Source organism: Gossypium hirsutum, chromosome A09 (genome assembly GCF_007990345.1).
Source record: "Gossypium hirsutum isolate 1008001.06 chromosome A09, Gossypium_hirsutum_v2.1, whole genome shotgun sequence".
In the NCBI taxonomy this organism is placed as follows: Eukaryota; Viridiplantae; Streptophyta; class Magnoliopsida; order Malvales; family Malvaceae; genus Gossypium; species Gossypium hirsutum.
Genome location: NC_053432.1, coordinates 83484389 through 83502593, shown reverse-complemented (window position 1 = coordinate 83502593; position 18205 = coordinate 83484389). Strand labels below are relative to the sequence as shown.

Sequence of the window (18205 nt, the reverse complement as noted above, 5' to 3'; positions counted from 1 at the left end):
TTTTGATAAAAAAATACAAACATTAGTAGCCAAATTATCATTAAACTAAATTTTAATGGTATAAGTTGTTTTGACGATTTAACGCTAATAATATAAGAAAATCAAATAATATCAAAGTAAATTTTAAAAAATTCTATAGAAAAATTAAACCGTAAAGAAATTGAACTATTATATTCTTTTTGGTTAATTATAAGAGAAGTGCAAAGCTCTAGTAGCAATGTAATTAACGCGATTCAAAACATTAATTATCAAATTAACACACGGGTTTGAACATCAAAATCTAATTTTTATTATAATTATAATTATAATTATTTTTGATAATAAACTTTTGTTAGATTTTTATGTTGCACTGTTCTAGAACACTCTAATAATCAAAATCAAGAGTTTTGAAATTTCATTATCCGTCAAACGCGTATTCCTTTCTACCTCAAAATCGCATTTTTTTCCTTGCTCTTCCAATGAGAAAATGTGTTTTTTTATATATATATATATAAATTTTTCTGAATTTAAATTTTATGTGTGGGTTTTAATGAAGATATATTTTAAATTTAAGTTTTTATGGTGTGTGAGTTTTGGTTAGAATATATTTTGATTTTTGTATAGAGTTTATTTTTATTTTAATTGATTAAATATATATGATTTTTAATTTAAATAAATTTATAAAAGTATAATGTCAAATTTAGCATTCAATGTTTATATTTTTTTCAATTTAGTCATTATTCTCTTAGGATATATTCAAACATTTTTTAATGGGAATTCTAATTGAAACATTAATTTTTTAACAATGTGGGCATGACAACCAACGTAGCAGTCTTTGTATATTTCATACTTACATGATACTATTTTTCTTATATGTTATATCAATAAAAATTTTAAAATTAAAAAAAAACTATAAACAAGATCTCAAAAATTCAGAAAAAAAATAGTATGGAGGATGTGTGAATTGGTATATAAGTTGTAATGTTTAAAAATTTAATACTTTAGTCAATGTTTTTATTAAAATATAATAGCTCAACTTTTATTGAAAGGCTAATGGTTAGATTTAATTTAATTTTTTTAAAAATTAATACTAAATTTAATAAAAAGGGAATAAAGACTATATTGATAAAAAATGAAAATATTGAGAACTAAATTCAATATTATGCCATTATAAAACGGGTGAAGTATTGGGAATTTATTTCCACCGTGAAATATAAATTCCAGGAAAGATTCTAAATTAGACGGTCAGAATGAATCTATGGAGCCCATCATCATCATCATCCATGGAACGACCACTAGATATCCAGATCTAGATTTTCCTGGAAAATGGGGACCATAAGTTACAATGAATCAGTAACCAAAACATATACGTATTGCCAACTAAACTAAAATCCAAAAGTCCATAAAGAAAATATCCATAATTCATGTTTTGTGAATTAGAAAAACTTTATTCGATGGTTGAAAATTTGTTTTTATATTTATATTTTAAAAAATTATTTTTTAATTTTTCAGATTTCAAAATTTAAGTCTATTAATATTTTTAAAAAAAAAATTGTATGCATGACAGGAGAAACTTAGGGACTTGTAAGGGGCCGACCCTCCTAAAATATAAAATTTTACTTTTTATTCTTTAAGTTTTACAATAATTTAATTTAGTAAATAATAAATTTACGTTTTACTCTTTTAAGGTAAAGAAATTTTAATTTAATTTATTAAAATTTATAAAAATATAAATTACTAAAATTATGAAATTTCATTTTAACTTATAAAAATGCAAGACTTTATTTTACTCCTTAGACAAAATTTTCGAGCTTACCCTTGGGTGTGATATTTTGAAATTTAAAAAAATAATTCAATTCAACTTCATGACTATATAACTAAAATCGACGTTATAATGAAATTAAATTTGACTTAAATTTTAAAATTAAAAAAAAGTTAAATTCTTAAAAATAAAAATATATTACTAATTTTTAAATTTATGAAAAATATTATGAATATATTTTAACCTTTAAAACGATTCGACCCAACCCTACTTCAAAATTAACGGAGATTAAGGATTCAACGTAACTATGGAAAAAAGAAAATTCCAAAAGAAGCCAACATTATATATGTGGTCACTAATGCTTCAATGAAGCTCTCCAGTCCACACAAACACATCAGGCTCTCTAATTTACACCCAAAAAATATATCATTTTTCATTTTTTTTAAAAAACCCAGTAGAGCTTTACCAATCACAAGTCATAAACAACGAAAAGAAACCCCCATTCTCCCATTATCTGTAAGAGAAGAGAAGCTTTTGAATAAGTCTTCAATGGCTGCTTCTACTTCGGTTTCAGTAGCTGGGTTTAAGGGAAGTTTAGGGAAGAGTTCCTTCAATGGAGGTGAAGATTATGCCATGTTGGCGGCTAAATCGGCTCCCAACGTCGTTCGAATCGGAAAGCCAGTTCGAGCTCAGCCGATGATGAAGAACGTTAATGAAGGGAAAGGGGTGTTTGCGCCGCTTGTGGTGGTTACTCGCCAAATCGTGGGCAAAAAGAGGTTCAATCAGCTTAGAGGAAAAGCTATTGCCTTACATTCTCAGGTATCCATTTACGGTTCCTGTATTCGCATCATAGTTGAAGTTATATTAAAGGGTTAATATATTATTTGGTATATGAATTCTTTTTCAGTTCCAGTTTACTACTTAGTTTAGCTTTAACGTTCACGTGTACTTAGAAAAACCTTCAAATATCAAATTAAAAAAAATGAATATCGAAATGAAACTTAAATATCAAATTAGAATAAAAAAATCCCAAGTATAAAATTTAATATTAAAACCAAATTTATATACTAAATAATTTATTAACACTGTGTTATTTACATTTTTCAGAAATCCATATATCCTTGTCCTGTTTATAATGTTTTCTTATGTTATATACTTATATGGTTTTCGTGTTATAATTTTTTTCATCATAATTATATGCATAATATATTTTATTATTTATATTCTTCAAATCCTTAAATAAAAGTATATTATGCATATAAGCGCATTTAAACCCGACTACCATGCTTAAATTAAAGACTTATAATATATGTAATTTAATTTAATACCGTTCGGTCCTTCTATTATTATATATTAATTTTATTTTTTTATATTTTCAAGGTAATAAACGAATTTTGCAAAGCAATAGGGGCAGATGGTAAACAAAGGCAAGGATTGATTCGTTTGGCAAAGAAGAATGGTGAGAAGCTTGGATTCCTTGCCTGATTTATGGCCTTACACGTGTACTTTCGTTTTTGTCTTTATTTATTACAAAATGTTCCATGTTTTTGTAGTTTCATGTCCAACAAGAACATACTTCAGTTTTATTTTGTATTATTTATATAATAATTTTTCAGACAATTGAAAATGTAAACTCACAAACCAACAAGTTTATATTCATGGGTTTATTTCATCAAGCACTCTCAAACTATAGTCGAATTTTAATCTAGTCTCTTAAACTTCAATATTTCGATGTCAAAACAAAATTGTAAAAAATCAATACCCGGATCAAAATGGTCAAACCATTGATTTTCAATCAAACAGCCAATCTGATTTCAGTTAAATAACCTATTAAAAATTTATAAAAATATTAAAATATTACAAAACTTTTTTAGAAAAAAATCCAATTCAATCACTACCTCAACCAATTCAAACCGATTCATTCCCTCTGTCCAGACTGATAAACTGATTGATTTCCAATTCAATCAGCAATCCGGTTCCAAGTTACGATAAATATGGCTAAGATCAGCAAGATCCTCAATGAAAAACGAAATAATAAGCTTAAACATGGGAGAAATCCATTAACTACATCCCAGCATCAAAATCCAAATCAAAACTATCCATACGATATTTTTCAAGAAACCCTAAAAAACACATAACAAAATCTTGATCCAGCAAAAAGCCATGACTCAAGGGAACAAAAAACTCTAGAAAAATTCAAATCCCTAAACAATGGCATTGGCTGCACTTGCAATTCTTGGCCACAGATCAGCACACTCCTTCCCAATTGGACCAGTAATGGCAGAACCTATATAACAATATTATCAATTAAGAAATTTCAATTAAAAAGCCGATGTGTTGACCTGAAATCATCAAAATCGTTTTTGAATTGGCTTTTTACCTTTCATTTCTCCCTTCGGATTCACAATGACACCAGCATTATCTGCAATCCAGACATGATTCAATTCAGAAACTAAGAACACTAAAACATCAGAACTCCAATAAATTTAAGCAATGCAGTGTATCAGAACTCGTCATTTCTCTTGAATAGTTGGTGTCAGTCACATACCTATATCTGACACTAACAACAGAGTATTGAGTAAAATAACAAAAAACAGTCCCAAAGTGTTATCCAGTGAAATATGCAGTGGTTAAACGGAGCAGATGCAAGCTTCAAGAACTTAATGCATCTACAACAATGGAGACACTCGGTTTTCCAAACTAGTAACTGAGTCAGCCATCAAACATTAATCTGGCTCGTATGTCACCATTTAAGACTCACTGAATTTCCAATCACAATGTTCACATATTAGAATATGTACGGCCCAAATGGAGCACATGCAAGCTTCGGAAACTTAACGCATCTGCAACGATGGACACAGTTAATTTTCCAGACTAGTAACGGTATCAACCACTGAACATTGAAGTAGATACCTGGACTTTTGCCTGGTAATACATGACATAATTTAATTCCTATTAAACAAGTCAATCAGGGATCATAACCATATTGGGGTAAGGTCAATACTTCAATTTATCTTGGTATGAGATGTGTAGAGAACCACCTAAACAGGAAATAGGAGATCACGATGAAAGTTCCCCGAAAGAGATTGACTTATGAAATGGAAGATCCCAAATGAGAGAAATTTCACTACAAAAACACTACACAACTCGGATAATTATGCTGCTCTCAAGTTAGGGCCAATTTCAGATTTGAGCTTTGGGTTTCGGTTGTTTTCAGCTTCAGGTCATTTGTTTTAGAGCCTTGGTTTTTCGAGTTTGGGTCATAAAAGGTTTAAACCATTTCAGGTTACTAGTTCAGGCCGTTTTGGGTTTGGGTTATTTAGGACTCAATTCATTTCATTTCGAGATCAGGTCAGTTCTAGGTTTTAAATGATTCAGGTTGAGGTTTTGGTCTCGAGTTGTTAGCTTTTACGGTCAAATTGGAGTGGCCAGATTTTTATCCATGTTGATCACGTCAAGTTTTCAGGTACGGGTACGAATCAACATGTCCATCGACAAGTTTTACTGACCCTCAACCCTAAACTATAAGATAAATTAGTTCACTTCAAATTCTCCAACATACAAAAACTTTCGAAAACTATGAACATTAGCGAATCAATTATCAAACACTCACAACCGAGCCCGAATAACATAAATCAATAGATCCCTAATTTCAATTCACACTACCAAGCAATGAAACCACAAACAATAATAATTAACAAATCTATAAAAAAACAAAGATTATACCTTCAAAGTACATGTAAACACCATCCTTTCGGCGCCAAGGCTTACGTTGCCTCACGATGACGGCAGGCAAGACCTTCTTCCTTAGATCAGGCTTTCCTTTCTTGACAGTAGCCATCACCATGTCTCCAACACAAGCCGATGGCAATCGGTTGAGGCGGCCCTTGATCCCCTTCACGGAGATGATATAAAGGTTCTTAGCACCAGTGTTATCGGCACAGTTCACGGTGGCAGCCACTGGTAAACCCAGTGACATCCTGAACTTGTTTCCAGCTGATCCTCCACGCCCTAATTAAAAAAATAAAAAGAAATATCATTGTTCATATTTTTTCTCTGGAAACAAACACAAAATGAAAAGAAAAAAAAGGAAATAATTAATGGGCTCAGAGAAAAAAGAGAGAAACTGACCTCGCTTCGACATCTTCGACGGCCGAATACAAACAGAGATCGAATGCTAGGGTTTTTCAAGCAATATATAGGGTTTTTTTTATTCTAGGTTAAATTCTGCTATTAATCCCTGTGCTATAACGAAAGTTGTGGATTTAATCATATACTTTTGTTTGGTCACTTTTAGTCCTGTAATTTTAAAATCTTAGTCCTCGCCAATGGTAACTATTAAACTTATTAAATTTTGCTATTTTCAGAGTTTAATGCACCCAAAATATATGTACAATGTCATTTCAACTTATTATTTTTATATATTATTTACTAAAAATTCAATTAATAAATTAACGATAATCATTTGTATCAAGATTGAATTTTCAAAATTCAAAAATTATAGGGACTTACAATGATTCAATTAGATAATATTGACCAAATCTACAACTGTACTTATAGTATAAGACTAATGATTGAATTTAAACTACTGAATTTAACTGCTACTATTTGGGTCAGGATTAAATTTCAAAATTTAAAAAGTAAGAAAACTAAAATTGACCAATTCAAAAGGTATAAAATGAAATTGATCAAATTAAAGTATAATAATTAAGTCCACAACTTTAACAAAATGCAAGCACTAGTAATAAAAATTAACTAAGATGCCAATGGTATCTTTTCCTTGTACTTTCTAATTGAGCCTCGGCTCAACATTGATACTTTGGGTCATGTTCGATTTGGGCTTTTCAGATCATTTTGGTTTTGCTTTTGATTTATTTGGTCAAATCATTGCTTAAAGTTCAAATTAGAAAAAGAAAAAAAAGAACTCATAACAATCTAGTAAAAACTTTCGAATAATTCAACGTCTTAAATGAAAACATTTAAAATTAACTAAAATATAAACTCACTAATAATTTAATAATTTAATTACTTTCTGTATAATTTATCCTAAAGAAATACTAACAATGCATATATATATATATATAGACACACATATCTAAGACTTTAGATTCAATCAAAATGAGCAAAATACAATATCTTTTGTTTATGAGAAATCAATGATAAGATTTCCAATCAATGATAAAATCAAAACCTACATTACATTCATAACAATCTGAAAACAAAGCATGAAAAATTAACAATCTCAAATTCCTGTATAAAATACCTAAATTTCGATCTACACACCATTATAAGACAGTAAGGGGTCGGTTACAACTACATGAATTTCGATTCTAGATCCTGTTACTTGGACCGCTGAACATTTTTCGGTCGGAGAGTGGGGCTTCGGGTATGGATGTACGCCACTGCAATCGAGAAGGACTGTAGAGCTGAGAGCGATGGTTGAAAATGAATGAAATACAGACCATCGTGAACATTTGATATGCTCAACGTCGGAGAACCGTGCTCGGAACCCTGAAACATGAAAGTCGGGAAAGGGTCAATCATAATGTTTTGTAATATTGTATTGTTGTTGTGTTTCAGATTTCATAGTATTGCACGAACCTGAATGAAAAAATCAAATAACTTGCAAGCCTCGGATATTTCAGTTGGAGGTAAGCCGTCTTTTTTGCTTGATCTGGCTTGAAGTACCTTCACCGGACAGCCCAAGTCCCAGCCACCACAGTCGCAATGTCCACCGGATCTCCATCTTTCGATAAGACTCGATGGGCCGCCATTTTGGATTCTCGGACCACCGTGAATACCTGCTGGAACTATAATATCCATACTCGTTGAGCAATCACCGGTATAGCAATCTGAAGGGTCAATCTTTTGCTTAACCCCTGTTTTCTTGAGAAACTTTAAGCCCCAACCTCCAACTTCCGAGTGAGAATTTTTGGGGATATGGTCCCTTGTGATAATAGCGAGGGATTCAAAATTTGGTGGAAGTTGTTCATCTAACAGATTCATGCGATCTAGTGCATCAGAATAATTGATAGGATCTGAAGAAGAATCTTCGATTAAGGAAATTGACCGACGATATCTCGATATTGTTCTCTGTTTGGATAAGTGACTGCTCTTGAATACTTCTGCCACTTTTTTCGATATACCCTTATTCTTCCCGTGGTTATGGCTTGAAGTTTGTGGTTCCAGGTTAAAAGTTTCATTACCATCAAACAAAACAAACTCCGTTTCAATGATTTTAGAATCTTGGGGGCCGATTGTGAAAGAAGTAGATACCTTCATCTTACCAACAAGATGTAAGTCATTATCATTAATCCCATGTTCCTTATGACCACCCTTGCTAGACCGAAACAAGTATGTATATCCCAGACCTTTATTCTGAGCCGATCCTTCCTTCAACAAATTGGCTACATATACCACCCTCTGATTATCGAGGGAGAAAACAAAATACGGAATCCCACCCTTCCATGTGCATTGAAGCATTCCCTGCGAAATCATTGTCGAATTAGAAGAAAAGGATTGATCAGAGCACGATGAGTTTGAACTTGACACAGACACAAGCCTTTTTTGCACTGTTTCTGATCCATATTTACGAGTATCCAATACGTGTGTTTCACTTCCAAGCTTATTCAAGGAATAATGCATGAAACCACCAAGGGAGTTTGTGAAATCGGAACTTATATTTGATCCTTTAACATCCATTAAACTCGAATCAACGTCCGATACACCCAATTTCTGTAACAATGGGCTCTTCAATATATTTGCCATACTCCTGCTGCCCATTATCGAACCTACAACCCATGGATCAGCCGGACCAAGGACAACACTACCGGTCTCAACTGCCAATGGACAGTCGAAAACAAACCTGTCAAAATCACATGTATCTTCATCCCGCATTTTATTTGAATTCAATCCATCGGACAAAACGGCCATGTTTAAAGAGCTCAAGTTGACAGAGATGTTGCACCGAGCTGCTTTTGCCGCATTGATATGAATCAATTCCAGGCAACGACGAAGATATTTCTCGTCTAGAGTAACCACATGCCTCGGGATCTTATGACTTATGTCGAAAATACTCCGTTGCAACGAATCCTTTATAAGATTTTTCCGACCTTGTAATCTTTTAGCATTTAACATCAAAGCATGCCATGGATTTACCTTTCTTGCCAGCTTCTTCAATTTCAACTCAGAATTATTCATTCCATTCTCTCCTACTGATAAATCCCCGTTTTGCAACGAATCGTCATTCTCCTGTTCATCTTTCCGGCCAGTCACAAGCATGCCGTCCATTGTCTTTAGTGATGAGCACGGCTGATCACCATATTTTCTGTCTCAACATGGTTGATGCGAGTTTGAGAGCGGACAAATTCCCCACTATATAAGCCTCCAACAATCGGATTCGTAATTCACAAGCAATCTGAAGAAAAATACAAACAATAACCAGTCCTTATCTCAACTAGAAAGAACAAGGCTAAGATTTAAGACAAATCTTGTCGGAGATGGAATTTCGGTAATAAGAAACCAAAGCATAACGTGTCTGAACTCAAATTATAGCCTTATCAAGTAATAATGGAGCTTAGATATATATATATACACACACACACACATAGTATATGACAGTGTGAAGTTATGAACAAGAAAGACAAGAACAAACATTCTACATTCCCTCGTCTTTTTTTCATTTATTCTCACAGTATCTAGAGGGGGAAAAAAAAAGCAAATGCAAATCAAAGGAAAGTTGGTTAGCAATCAAAATCATATATATATATATATATAAAGCTCAAGATTATGAAATTGGGTCCTTAAAACAAATTAAAGACAAACTATCATAAGAATCTCATTAATTTCACTAAAAAAACCCAGAAACTTGACTGAAATTAAAGCCATGAATGAACCCTAGGCAAAACTCCATCACCATAGAAAGGGGGGGGGAACTTACCCTCAAAGCAGCAAAGAGATGAACCCTAAGTCCTTCATCAAATTTGGAGCCTTCAACCTGGCATAAATGAAACCAAAAAATATATTTGGAACACTTAAACCAGAAATTTCAAGTGATACCAGAGAAAAAAAAAACAGAAATAAGCAAAGAATAGAAGAAAAATAATAATAAGGTTAAAGAAGAAAGTTGCAAACTTTTAGGAATAGAATAAGTAAAAAGATTCACTTTTTTTTTTTTTGCTCACCTCAAACAAATGGATCCATGAAAGGAAGCTCAACTACCTTAAATTCAATACACAAAGTAACACAAGCAAAGAAGAAGAAGAAGAAGAAGATCTCCAATGAAGTAAAAAATAATAATAATAATCACCTAGTAACAATGAGCTTAATTCAACCAATATAATGGAGGGGAGAAAAAAAAAAGACAACTTTGTTTTTTGTCAGAAAGAGAGATATAAAGGAAGAAGCAAACTTTACTAGGTTCCAAAACACTGTTTTGTTTCTCCTCTTGTTAACTGTTGAAGACACCGGTCATAATAACAAATAAATAATATATTATTAAAAGAATCCAAGATTGAAGCAAAAGTAGTGGGAGGGGAGAAAAATTGTTGTTGTAAGCCACGTTTAGTTGTGGAATTTTGGTTCTTCAAGGTTCATGTTCTCTCCTTCCATGGTGACCCCACTTTTTTTTATTTTTAATTATATTTTTAGTCAAAGATACACATTATAAGAAAAATGAGAAAAGGATGCGGATTAGGAAAGGGGGGAAATCTTCATAAAGAAACCATTAAAGGAAAATTACATTAAGAAAAGAATAGGAGATGAGCTGGAGTACACATACACACAAGATATGAACACAGAAAATTGTCATGAGACTGAAAAAAAATGGTCCACTTCCTATGTATGGAGGGCAAATATAATCCAAAACACGGTAACTTTGTTTTTAGCAAAGTTGTCTGAAATTGTATGGGTTGATTAGATGAAGGGTGAATTTGAATAGTTAAACATATTGTATTTTATTGTCCATCTAAATTCATTCAAGTGAGGAATTAATTTAAAAAGGGATAAAAATTAATTAATTAAATTAATTTTTATATTTTTAAAATTTTAAAATATATTTATTTTAAATCAAAGGAAAATTGATAATTTGAACTATTCTAAAAGTATTGATTTTTAGTTTTTGTTAGCTAAAAAAAGGGATTTTTTTTGTTAGTCATGTGAATGAGAGAGAAATGAGAGGAGGATAGGGGGAGGCAATGGTCGAAGTACTGCCAAGTTGGTACTGTGTTTTTTTGGAAAGCTTGAAAAATAAACAACATGAGATTAGTTTTTTTGGGTTAATATAAATTTTAGTCCTTGAAATTAACAATTAGGTTGGTATCTAAATTTAACGATTAGGTTTATTTTAGTTTCTAAATTTAACAAATGTGACCACTTTAAAACTGTGTCATATTATGAACTAAAAATTAAAATTTGTATAGTTTTAAAAACTACAAACAATGATATAACGTAATTTTATTGTGTTGAGTCATCAAATTTTAATGTAATCTAAGTCCATAAATTAAAATTGACCTGATTACAAAATTTATGTATCAAAATAAATAAAAGAATTAAAAAATTCAGAGAATAAAATTTATATCAACCCTTCTTTTATTCTCTTTGCTTTAATTTCATTTATTACAAATTACAATCTCCCGGAATGTTGTTTGTAATTCTTTTTAATATTCTTATATTCTCTTTTCGTACTTGTTCTAATTTATTGCACTGGACAGTCATTACATATTGGACTTACAACAAAGTCACATCATCTATTTAAATCCACAGAATTTTGAGAGGGTTTGAAATAAAATTTCGGACAGAAAAATTGAATTTTGATAAATAAATTTATAAATATTTTATACTAAATGTTTAAAAATATGTTAAGATATGTAGATTGAGTTTTAATTTGATTAGTATAGATGTCCTTACTAATGTAGGAGGACGTGAGTTTAAGTACATTGAAACATATTATTATTCTATTTACGAATTAAAAAAAAGACTATCAAAAAATATAATCAAAATTTATAATTTAAAAAACATAATTAATTAAACTCAACTCGTTTAAGCCACATATTGGCTGAATTAATTATTTATAAATATGTACGAGTTAAATTTTTTTTTAAAATTTATATTTTAAATTAAATCAAACTTAAATACTTATATATAATATTGATATAATGTAAAAGTTAAACCTAAATCCAACTCATTCATGAGCGCCTCTGTTATAGATAAAGTGTGTGTCCAAAGATTACCATAGTAATGTCTTGGCCCAAATACGGACAAACTTATCTTGGGCCAGTAAAACCCTAAAAGGCTAATTGGAAAAAAACCTCTAAATCTAATCCATTGACCTTCTCGCTTTGATCCACTTTAGATTTGTTTTTCATATTATTTATTGTTTTTTCGACCGTCCCTCGCTCTTCCTTTTAACTACTGCTGCTGCTGCTGCTGCTGCTGCTGCTGCTGCTGCTCCTAGTGTTTTTTTGCCTATTGAAAAATTTTCCAGTGTTGATTTCAGTAGCCATCGAAACCCTAATTCCTCTTTCACCATGAACTGTTCAAGTAAGCTCTCTATTTTTTGTTTTTTTTCTATACTTTAACACTGTCGTTTTTTTTTTGTCTGAGAGATTTTCGTTTTTCCATGCAGTCTCCGGTGAGGTGCCGGAGGAGCCCGTTGTCTCCACGAAATCCGGCTTGCTCTACGAGAAACGCTTAATCGAGCGTCATATTTCGGTTCGGCTTCTCTTTTTCTTTTTCTTTTTTTCTTTCTTTTAGTTTCTAGGGTTCTGTTCTTTAGTTTTTAAATTTATTTGAATGCTTACTAAAGTGTAAATTTTCTTTTTAATGAAAAGGGTTGTTCTTTTTTTTTTATAATTTCGCCTTTTGTTCTCAAGTTCTATTTTACTTTTTAGATTTAACCTAACTTTTGATGAATTAGCTGTATGTTTGATAGGATATTTGTATTGCTGTTTGAATTAGGATTATGGGAAGTGTCCAGTTACTGGGGAGGCACTTACTATGGACGACATTGTCCCGGTCAAAACCGGCAAGGTGATTTTACTGAGGGTGGTTTCCTTACATGTTTTTCCATTGATTCTTTATGAGCTGATTTCTTTGTTTTCATGGTGTTTGTTCCAGATTGTGAAGCCCAGATCTTTAACAGCAGCTAGCATTCCTGGGATGCTTGGAATGTTTCAGAATGTATGTTTTCTTGACACACACACATATATAATATCTGAATTAGCTCAAATTATTGTATACCTCATGTTTATCCTTTTCTTTTTTGCTATCCATGTGAGTGCATGGTGGGAATGGGTTTTTACTTGTGCTGTGTAATTCTTTGTATTCTACTATTGATTTTACCGCAGGGGTCTTACTTCACTGTATTTTTTTAGCTAGAACTGAATGCTTTCCTTAAAATTTCTTTTTTTGTTTCTTTGGAATTGTTATCAGTGCAATTTTACACTCACCAATAAATTTCTTTTTTTCTGCACTGAATTTTCTTTAGCTTTTTGCTTCTGATGTTTCACTTCGGCCCCCATTACAGGAATGGGATGCTTTAATGCTATCCAATTTTGCATTGGAGCAGCAGCTTCATACCGCCAGGCAAGAGTTAAGTCATGCACTCTACCAGGTAACAACAATTTGGATATCAATGTTTATATGATGTGAGCTCTTTTTGGCAGAATCTATTTTACAATCTTACAAGTGGTGATTTTTCTTTTAACGTTCCCAGAGAAGATGAATACTTAAGCATAATGTTGTTGTATGCTTGTGTAAGGAGTTTTCTTTTTACCTTGAGCTTTTATGTACAGTCCTTGTACTTTTTTTAATTGAACGGTTTGCTTTAAAACTGTTTACCCCCAACTGTAAAGGAAGCTGATTATAAAGATCACTTGTCAAGATCATGTGGTTATCAAATCTAACTTTTGGTGTTTTTCTTTCTGGTTATATATATATTAAGTAATTATAATGTTGTTCAATTTGTTTTTGTACAGCATGATGCTGCCTGCCGTGTGATTGCAAGACTTAAAAAGGAAAGGGACGAAGCCAGGTCATTGCTCGCACAGGCTGAGAGGCAGGCACCGTTGCCTGCATCAGCAGCTACTGCCAATGTTTCTGCTCTCAGCAATGGAAAGAGAGGTTCCTTCTCAGTGTGCTTTTCATTAATATTTGTTCATCTTAAACTAATTCAGTATCTTATTTAAGATTTTCTTTTTTGTAATTATAGCTGCAGAGAGTGAAGATATGGGCCCTGGTGGAAAGAGAATGCGTCCTGGGGTTTCTGATAGTATTATTGCTGAGTTAACAGAATGTAATGCAGCTCTGTCACAACAGCGTAAAAAGCGCCAGGTACAATTTTTATCTAGCATATTTTGATTAATTCCAACTATTGCTTTCCATATAACATATTCATATTTTCCTTTTGGTCTCTCTCCTTCCAATCTTTTCCTTGGGCTTTCTTTTCAGATACCTCCCACTTTAGCTCCCATTGATGCTTTGGAGAGGTATACCCAACTATCTAGTCATCCTCTTCACAAGACTAACAAACCTGGAATCACTTCAATTGATATCAATTTTTCAAAGGTATGGTGCTCTTTTAGATAATCCCTTTAGTAAAACTGTCATTTTGCCTACACCTCTATGGACAGGAAGCAAATGTGTTTTGGATATTGCATGTTTTTACTCTTAAAAATATAGGATATGAGAAATAGTTTTTTGTTTAGTTCAATCATGTCATGTTAGGCTATCAGTTTCTGATCTTTTTATTATTCTGTAAACTCATATATGTCCAGACTGTTGCCTGAAAAATCTGAGCCGGTGCCATTCTGCATTTGTTTGGAGGAATATAAATAGCTTAGAGGATTCAGCTAATGCTATAATCACTAAGAGTATATTTTTTAATTTTTATGGATAACCATGCAAATTTGGTCCATTAACTTCCTTCTATGTCTGGTTGTTAGGATATTGTTGCCACTGGAGGGGTTGATTCAAGTGCTGTACTCTTTGATCGAACATCTGGAGAGATCTTATCTACACTCAGTGGGCATTCTAAGAAGGTTTATTCAGTTTCCTTTATTTTGTTCAAGGGTTGTTGTCTACATTTTTCGCTTGAAATTTGTTGTCTGACTACATTCTTCTTTGGTAGGTTACTAGTGTAAAATTTGTAGCCCAGAATGATGTATTTTTAAGTGGTTCAGCAGATAAGGTAAGCCGATCCTTCAAGTCTCTTCCCGTTTTTGTTCCTTTGCATCAGTCCTTATTTTAGGTTTATGTTGCTCGAGACAGATTTTTTTGAAAGGATGTAGTATTCACATTTTAATCATTTAACCATAACTGAACTCCATGTTTTACATACATATTAGCTTGCTTCTCAGTTTAACTGGTTTTTGAATGTTGTAGACTGTTCGGATTTGGCAAGGGTCTGAAGATGGAAAGTATGATTGCAGGCATATTTTGAAAGATCATACAGCTGAGGTAAATATGTTTTTGAGTACACATATTCTCAACTGTCTGCTTGGTTATCAAGTTTTGGTTCTGGTTCATTTGTGGTCTTACGGACATGAGAATAAATCTACCTTCTACTCTTTCAGGTGCAAGCTGTCACGGTCCATGCCACTAACAACTACTTTGTAACTGCTTCACTTGACATGACGTGGTGTTTTTATGATCTTTCGTCTGGTTTATGCTTGACCCAGGTCCAACTCCTATATTTTTCCTTCTCTTTGATCTGTAAGGTTTTTCATTACAATGGACATCTTGCTATTATTGTTTGTGAGGTAAAATGGACTAGCTCTTAAAGTTGATCCTGAATGCTGAGTTCTAACAATAAGTCTAAACATGCGTTTAATAGATTCATGAAGTGCTCTAAAGTTAATCTGTGATCTGATTGTGTTCCACAGTCATAGTGTTATGTGAACTATCAGTTGCTTGTTAATTTCTGACATGTAATGAAATTTCCATCGTCTTTAGGACTTTCAATGGAAAGACATAGTTAGCATTATTTTTACTCATTTGGGTCTTGGTAAAATGATTTCCTTTTTCCTTGAGCTAAATTTCCATTTCATTTATTTTGAAGAGGAAATCCAAGAATGAGTCAGATTTTTATCTGTGCAGGTTGAAGACCCATCAAATTCTATGGGCTATACGTCTGCAGCTTTTCATCCTGATGGCCTTATCCTTGGAACTGGCACCACTGGAGCTACTGTTAGAATTTGGGATGTGAAGAGTCGGGTATATAGGAACTACTTTATGAAAGCTGGACATTCGTTTTTCAGATATTTTCTTTGTCTACAATTTTTTTAAAACCACTTCCTCTTTATTCTATTGCCCTACAGGGAAATGTTGCCAACTTTGATGGACACACTGGGGCTGTAACAGCCATATCTTTCTCAGAAAACGGTTACTTCCTTGCGGTAAGCACCTAGCCAAATTATGCATGTTATGTTGATTTTCATGAATTTCGCAATCTGATTTATGTTTTAACTGCAGACTGCTGCTCATGATGGTGTTAAGTTGTGGGATCTACGCAAATTGAAGAACTTTCGATCTTTTGAATTATATGATCAAGACACACCAACCAACTCAGGTATGTTCATCTTGATAACAGACCCTGCATGGCTATATATTACCTTGTCTTCTATTGGCTCTCTTTTCAGAATGAGTTATATATCTCATAATTTTTGGCATAGTTCTACCATTTATTTGTCTATGCTCCTTGCTTTTCACCTTGGCAACTTTTGAGCGTGGGAAATAAAAAAAGAAAGAAAAATAGAGCAAGCAAAAAATGAGCTTGTTATCATGAAAAGCTATATTTAACAGCAGCTTGAATGTTTTCTTTCTTCTTTCAGTGGATTTCGACCATAGTGGGAGTTACCTTGCAATTGCTGGCTCAGATATAAGGTAGGTGCTCTCAACTGTATATATTATGTATTTTTTGCATGGCATATTTCTCTGAAGTAAAACTTAAACTGGATGTGGTGACTGTTGTATGCACATAACATTTCAATGGAGTGCTTAACAAACTCTGGAATTTTAGTGATAATGTTGGATGCCTTTCAATTAAAACCCAAAGACCATGTTTTTAAACTTGCCAGAAATCTTATGTTCTCCATTTCTCTGTACTTAACAAGCTCATCCTTTCCACAATATTACGTTGAAACTGATTTAATGCTTGTTGATACTGATTTAATTTTGTGCTTTCAGAGTTTTCCAAGTTGGCAGCGTAAAAGCTGAATGGAATTGCATCAAAACTTTACCTGATCTGTCCGGCACAGGTTCATCTTCTAATTCCCCCCGGCTCAATCCATCATTATTTTTGATTGCCAGCTGAAGTAGAAGTGCCATGTTCTTTTCTTTTTGCAGGTAAATCAACTTGTGTCAAATTTGGTCCAGATGCAAAGTACTTGGCAGTGGGATCAATGGATCGCAACCTTCGCATATTTGGCCTTCCCGAAGGTGATGATGCTTCAACAGAATCATAAAAAGGAACCCCTTCTGTTCTTCATATATGATAAGTTGCGACTGCTCGGTTTCGTGGTTAAAGAACTGTCAGATTTTTAGGTGGGTTTAAATCTTTTAGTCTTGTGCTTCTGTTCCCAAAAATGCTTTTTTGAAGCTAGGGAGGGCATGAATGTCTACCATTGTTGCCATTCCTCCATTAATGTATGTGCCACTGTCTCATTTAAAAAGGTTTTGAAGAAATGAAGCCAGGTGAAAATATATTATAGACAATTCCAACTCCTAGAACTGAACCATCACTAGTGGGATTTTTATCTTAACTAGGCAGCACTTATGGACTTTTTTTTGGGTTTTAGGTTTGTTGTGGCCTTAGATTGTAGTATTTATTTGTATACACTGCAAGAGTGGATGGTACATTTAAAGTTTTTATGTAACATTTTTAATGTTGGCTGTTTTTTAAGAGGATTCCTCATTGCTGCATTTTCCTCCCTTATTTAAACTGAAGGCTGAGCAAGAAAAATTGAAAATCGATCAACCAAGTTTCGATTAAAAAATTATGGTTAGCCAAACTGATTTTGTTTTTAATTTATGATTAGTTTTAATTTTTTATGTAAAAAAATATATCTAAGATACTAGGTAATTTTAAAACAAAATAATTGTTGGTTATTTTTTGTTTGCTTGTAAAATGATTTTTTAGAAATGTTTGAAAGAAAATTTTGAACCTTTATCAAATAGTCTAAAAAATATAAAGTAATGTTTATTTCGTCAAAATAAATCCAAAATTAGTATGTATAAAACAAGGATTGATGGAGATTTTTACAACTTAAATTATAGATTTGCTCAATGATAATAGATCACCAGTTGAATGATTTGAATTACTAATTATTTAAAAAATTATTCAAATTTTAACTTAAAAGTTTGATTTTATTAAATATACACATTTAAAAAGAAATATACATAATTATTTGTGTGCAAAAATATTAACATAAAATTATATTCATGTATAAAATTATAAAAAAAATAAAG

The 18205-nt window shown here is 32.4% G+C and overlaps 4 protein-coding genes across 6 annotated transcripts; 2 read left to right on the top strand and 2 right to left on the bottom strand.

Moving 5' to 3' along the window:
• Positions 1–2015: 2015 nt before the first annotated feature.
• Positions 2016–3413, top strand: LOC107930413 (protein PROTON GRADIENT REGULATION 5, chloroplastic). The gene is made up of 2 exons (XM_016862082.2): positions 2016–2560; positions 3122–3413. Exons 1-2 carry the CDS (start codon positions 2108–2110, stop codon positions 3224–3226), a joined length of 558 nt encoding a protein of 185 aa, XP_016717571.2. The 5' UTR covers positions 2016–2107; the 3' UTR covers positions 3227–3413.
• Positions 3414–3761: 348 nt separating this feature from the next.
• Positions 3762–6095, bottom strand: LOC107930414 (60S ribosomal protein L23). The gene is made up of 4 exons (XM_016862083.2): positions 5873–6095; positions 5468–5752; positions 4122–4163; positions 3762–4028 (listed from the first exon to the last, which is right to left on the bottom strand). The coding sequence occupies exons 1-4, from the start codon at positions 5883–5885 to the stop codon at positions 3946–3948; spliced, it is 423 nt and encodes a 140-aa protein (XP_016717572.1). The 5' UTR covers positions 5886–6095; the 3' UTR covers positions 3762–3945.
• A 726-nt stretch (positions 6096–6821) lies between these two features.
• On the bottom strand, positions 6822–10375 carry LOC107930411 (uncharacterized). 3 transcript variants are annotated; one of them, XM_041077270.1, is made up of 4 exons: positions 9925–10375; positions 9681–9737; positions 7343–9158; positions 6822–7252 (listed from the first exon to the last, which is right to left on the bottom strand). In XM_041077270.1, exons 3-4 carry the CDS (start codon positions 9029–9031, stop codon positions 7082–7084), a joined length of 1860 nt encoding a protein of 619 aa, XP_040933204.1. In that variant the 5' UTR covers positions 9032–9158; positions 9681–9737; positions 9925–10375; the 3' UTR covers positions 6822–7081. The 3 variants fall into 3 exon arrangements, with proteins under 3 accessions (XP_040933204.1, XP_040933205.1, XP_040933206.1); XM_041077271.1 differs by having other exon boundaries at positions 9681–9773; positions 9925–10303; XM_041077272.1 differs by having other exon boundaries at positions 10050–10303.
• Positions 10376–11984: 1609 nt separating this feature from the next.
• On the top strand, positions 11985–17639 carry LOC107930406 (pre-mRNA-processing factor 19 homolog 1). The gene is made up of 18 exons (XM_016862064.2): positions 11985–12280; positions 12366–12451; positions 12698–12769; positions 12857–12919; positions 13266–13352; positions 13717–13861; positions 13950–14071; positions 14189–14305; positions 14683–14778; positions 14868–14927; positions 15122–15196; positions 15313–15417; positions 15836–15952; positions 16057–16134; positions 16211–16307; positions 16570–16621; positions 16925–16995; positions 17084–17639. The coding sequence occupies exons 1-18, from the start codon at positions 12268–12270 to the stop codon at positions 17200–17202; spliced, it is 1575 nt and encodes a 524-aa protein (XP_016717553.2). The 5' UTR covers positions 11985–12267; the 3' UTR covers positions 17203–17639.
• The last annotated feature ends 566 nt before the right edge of the window (positions 17640–18205 follow it).

Bases quoted from the DNA above. Each gene is read 5' to 3' on its own strand.
- LOC107930413 (XM_016862082.2), top strand. From the start codon at position 2,108: ATGAAGCTCTCCAGTCCACACAAACACATCAGGCTCTCTAATTTACAC. The intron at 2,561-3,121 runs GTATCCATTTAC...TATATTTTCAAG, and splicing joins CTATTGCCTTACATTCTCAG to GTAATAAACGAATTTTGCAA.
- LOC107930406 (XM_016862064.2), top strand. The intron at 12,452-12,697 runs GTTCGGCTTCTC...TGTTTGAATTAG, and splicing joins TAATCGAGCGTCATATTTCG to GATTATGGGAAGTGTCCAGT. The intron at 15,197-15,312 runs GTAAATATGTTT...CTACTCTTTCAG, and splicing joins TGAAAGATCATACAGCTGAG to GTGCAAGCTGTCACGGTCCA.
- LOC107930411 (XM_041077270.1), bottom strand. From the start codon at position 9,031: ATGGACGGCATGCTTGTGACTGGCCGGAAAGATGAACAGGAGAATGAC. The intron at 7,253-7,342 runs GTTCGTGCAATA...TTCATGTTTCAG, and splicing joins TATTTGATTTTTTCATTCAG to GGTTCCGAGCACGGTTCTCC.
- LOC107930414 (XM_016862083.2), bottom strand. The intron at 4,164-5,467 runs GTATAATCTTTG...TCTGGATTGCAG, and splicing joins TGTTTACATGTACTTTGAAG to ATAATGCTGGTGTCATTGTG. The intron at 4,029-4,121 runs GTAAAAAGCCAA...ATTGTTATATAG, and splicing joins TCCGAAGGGAGAAATGAAAG to GTTCTGCCATTACTGGTCCA.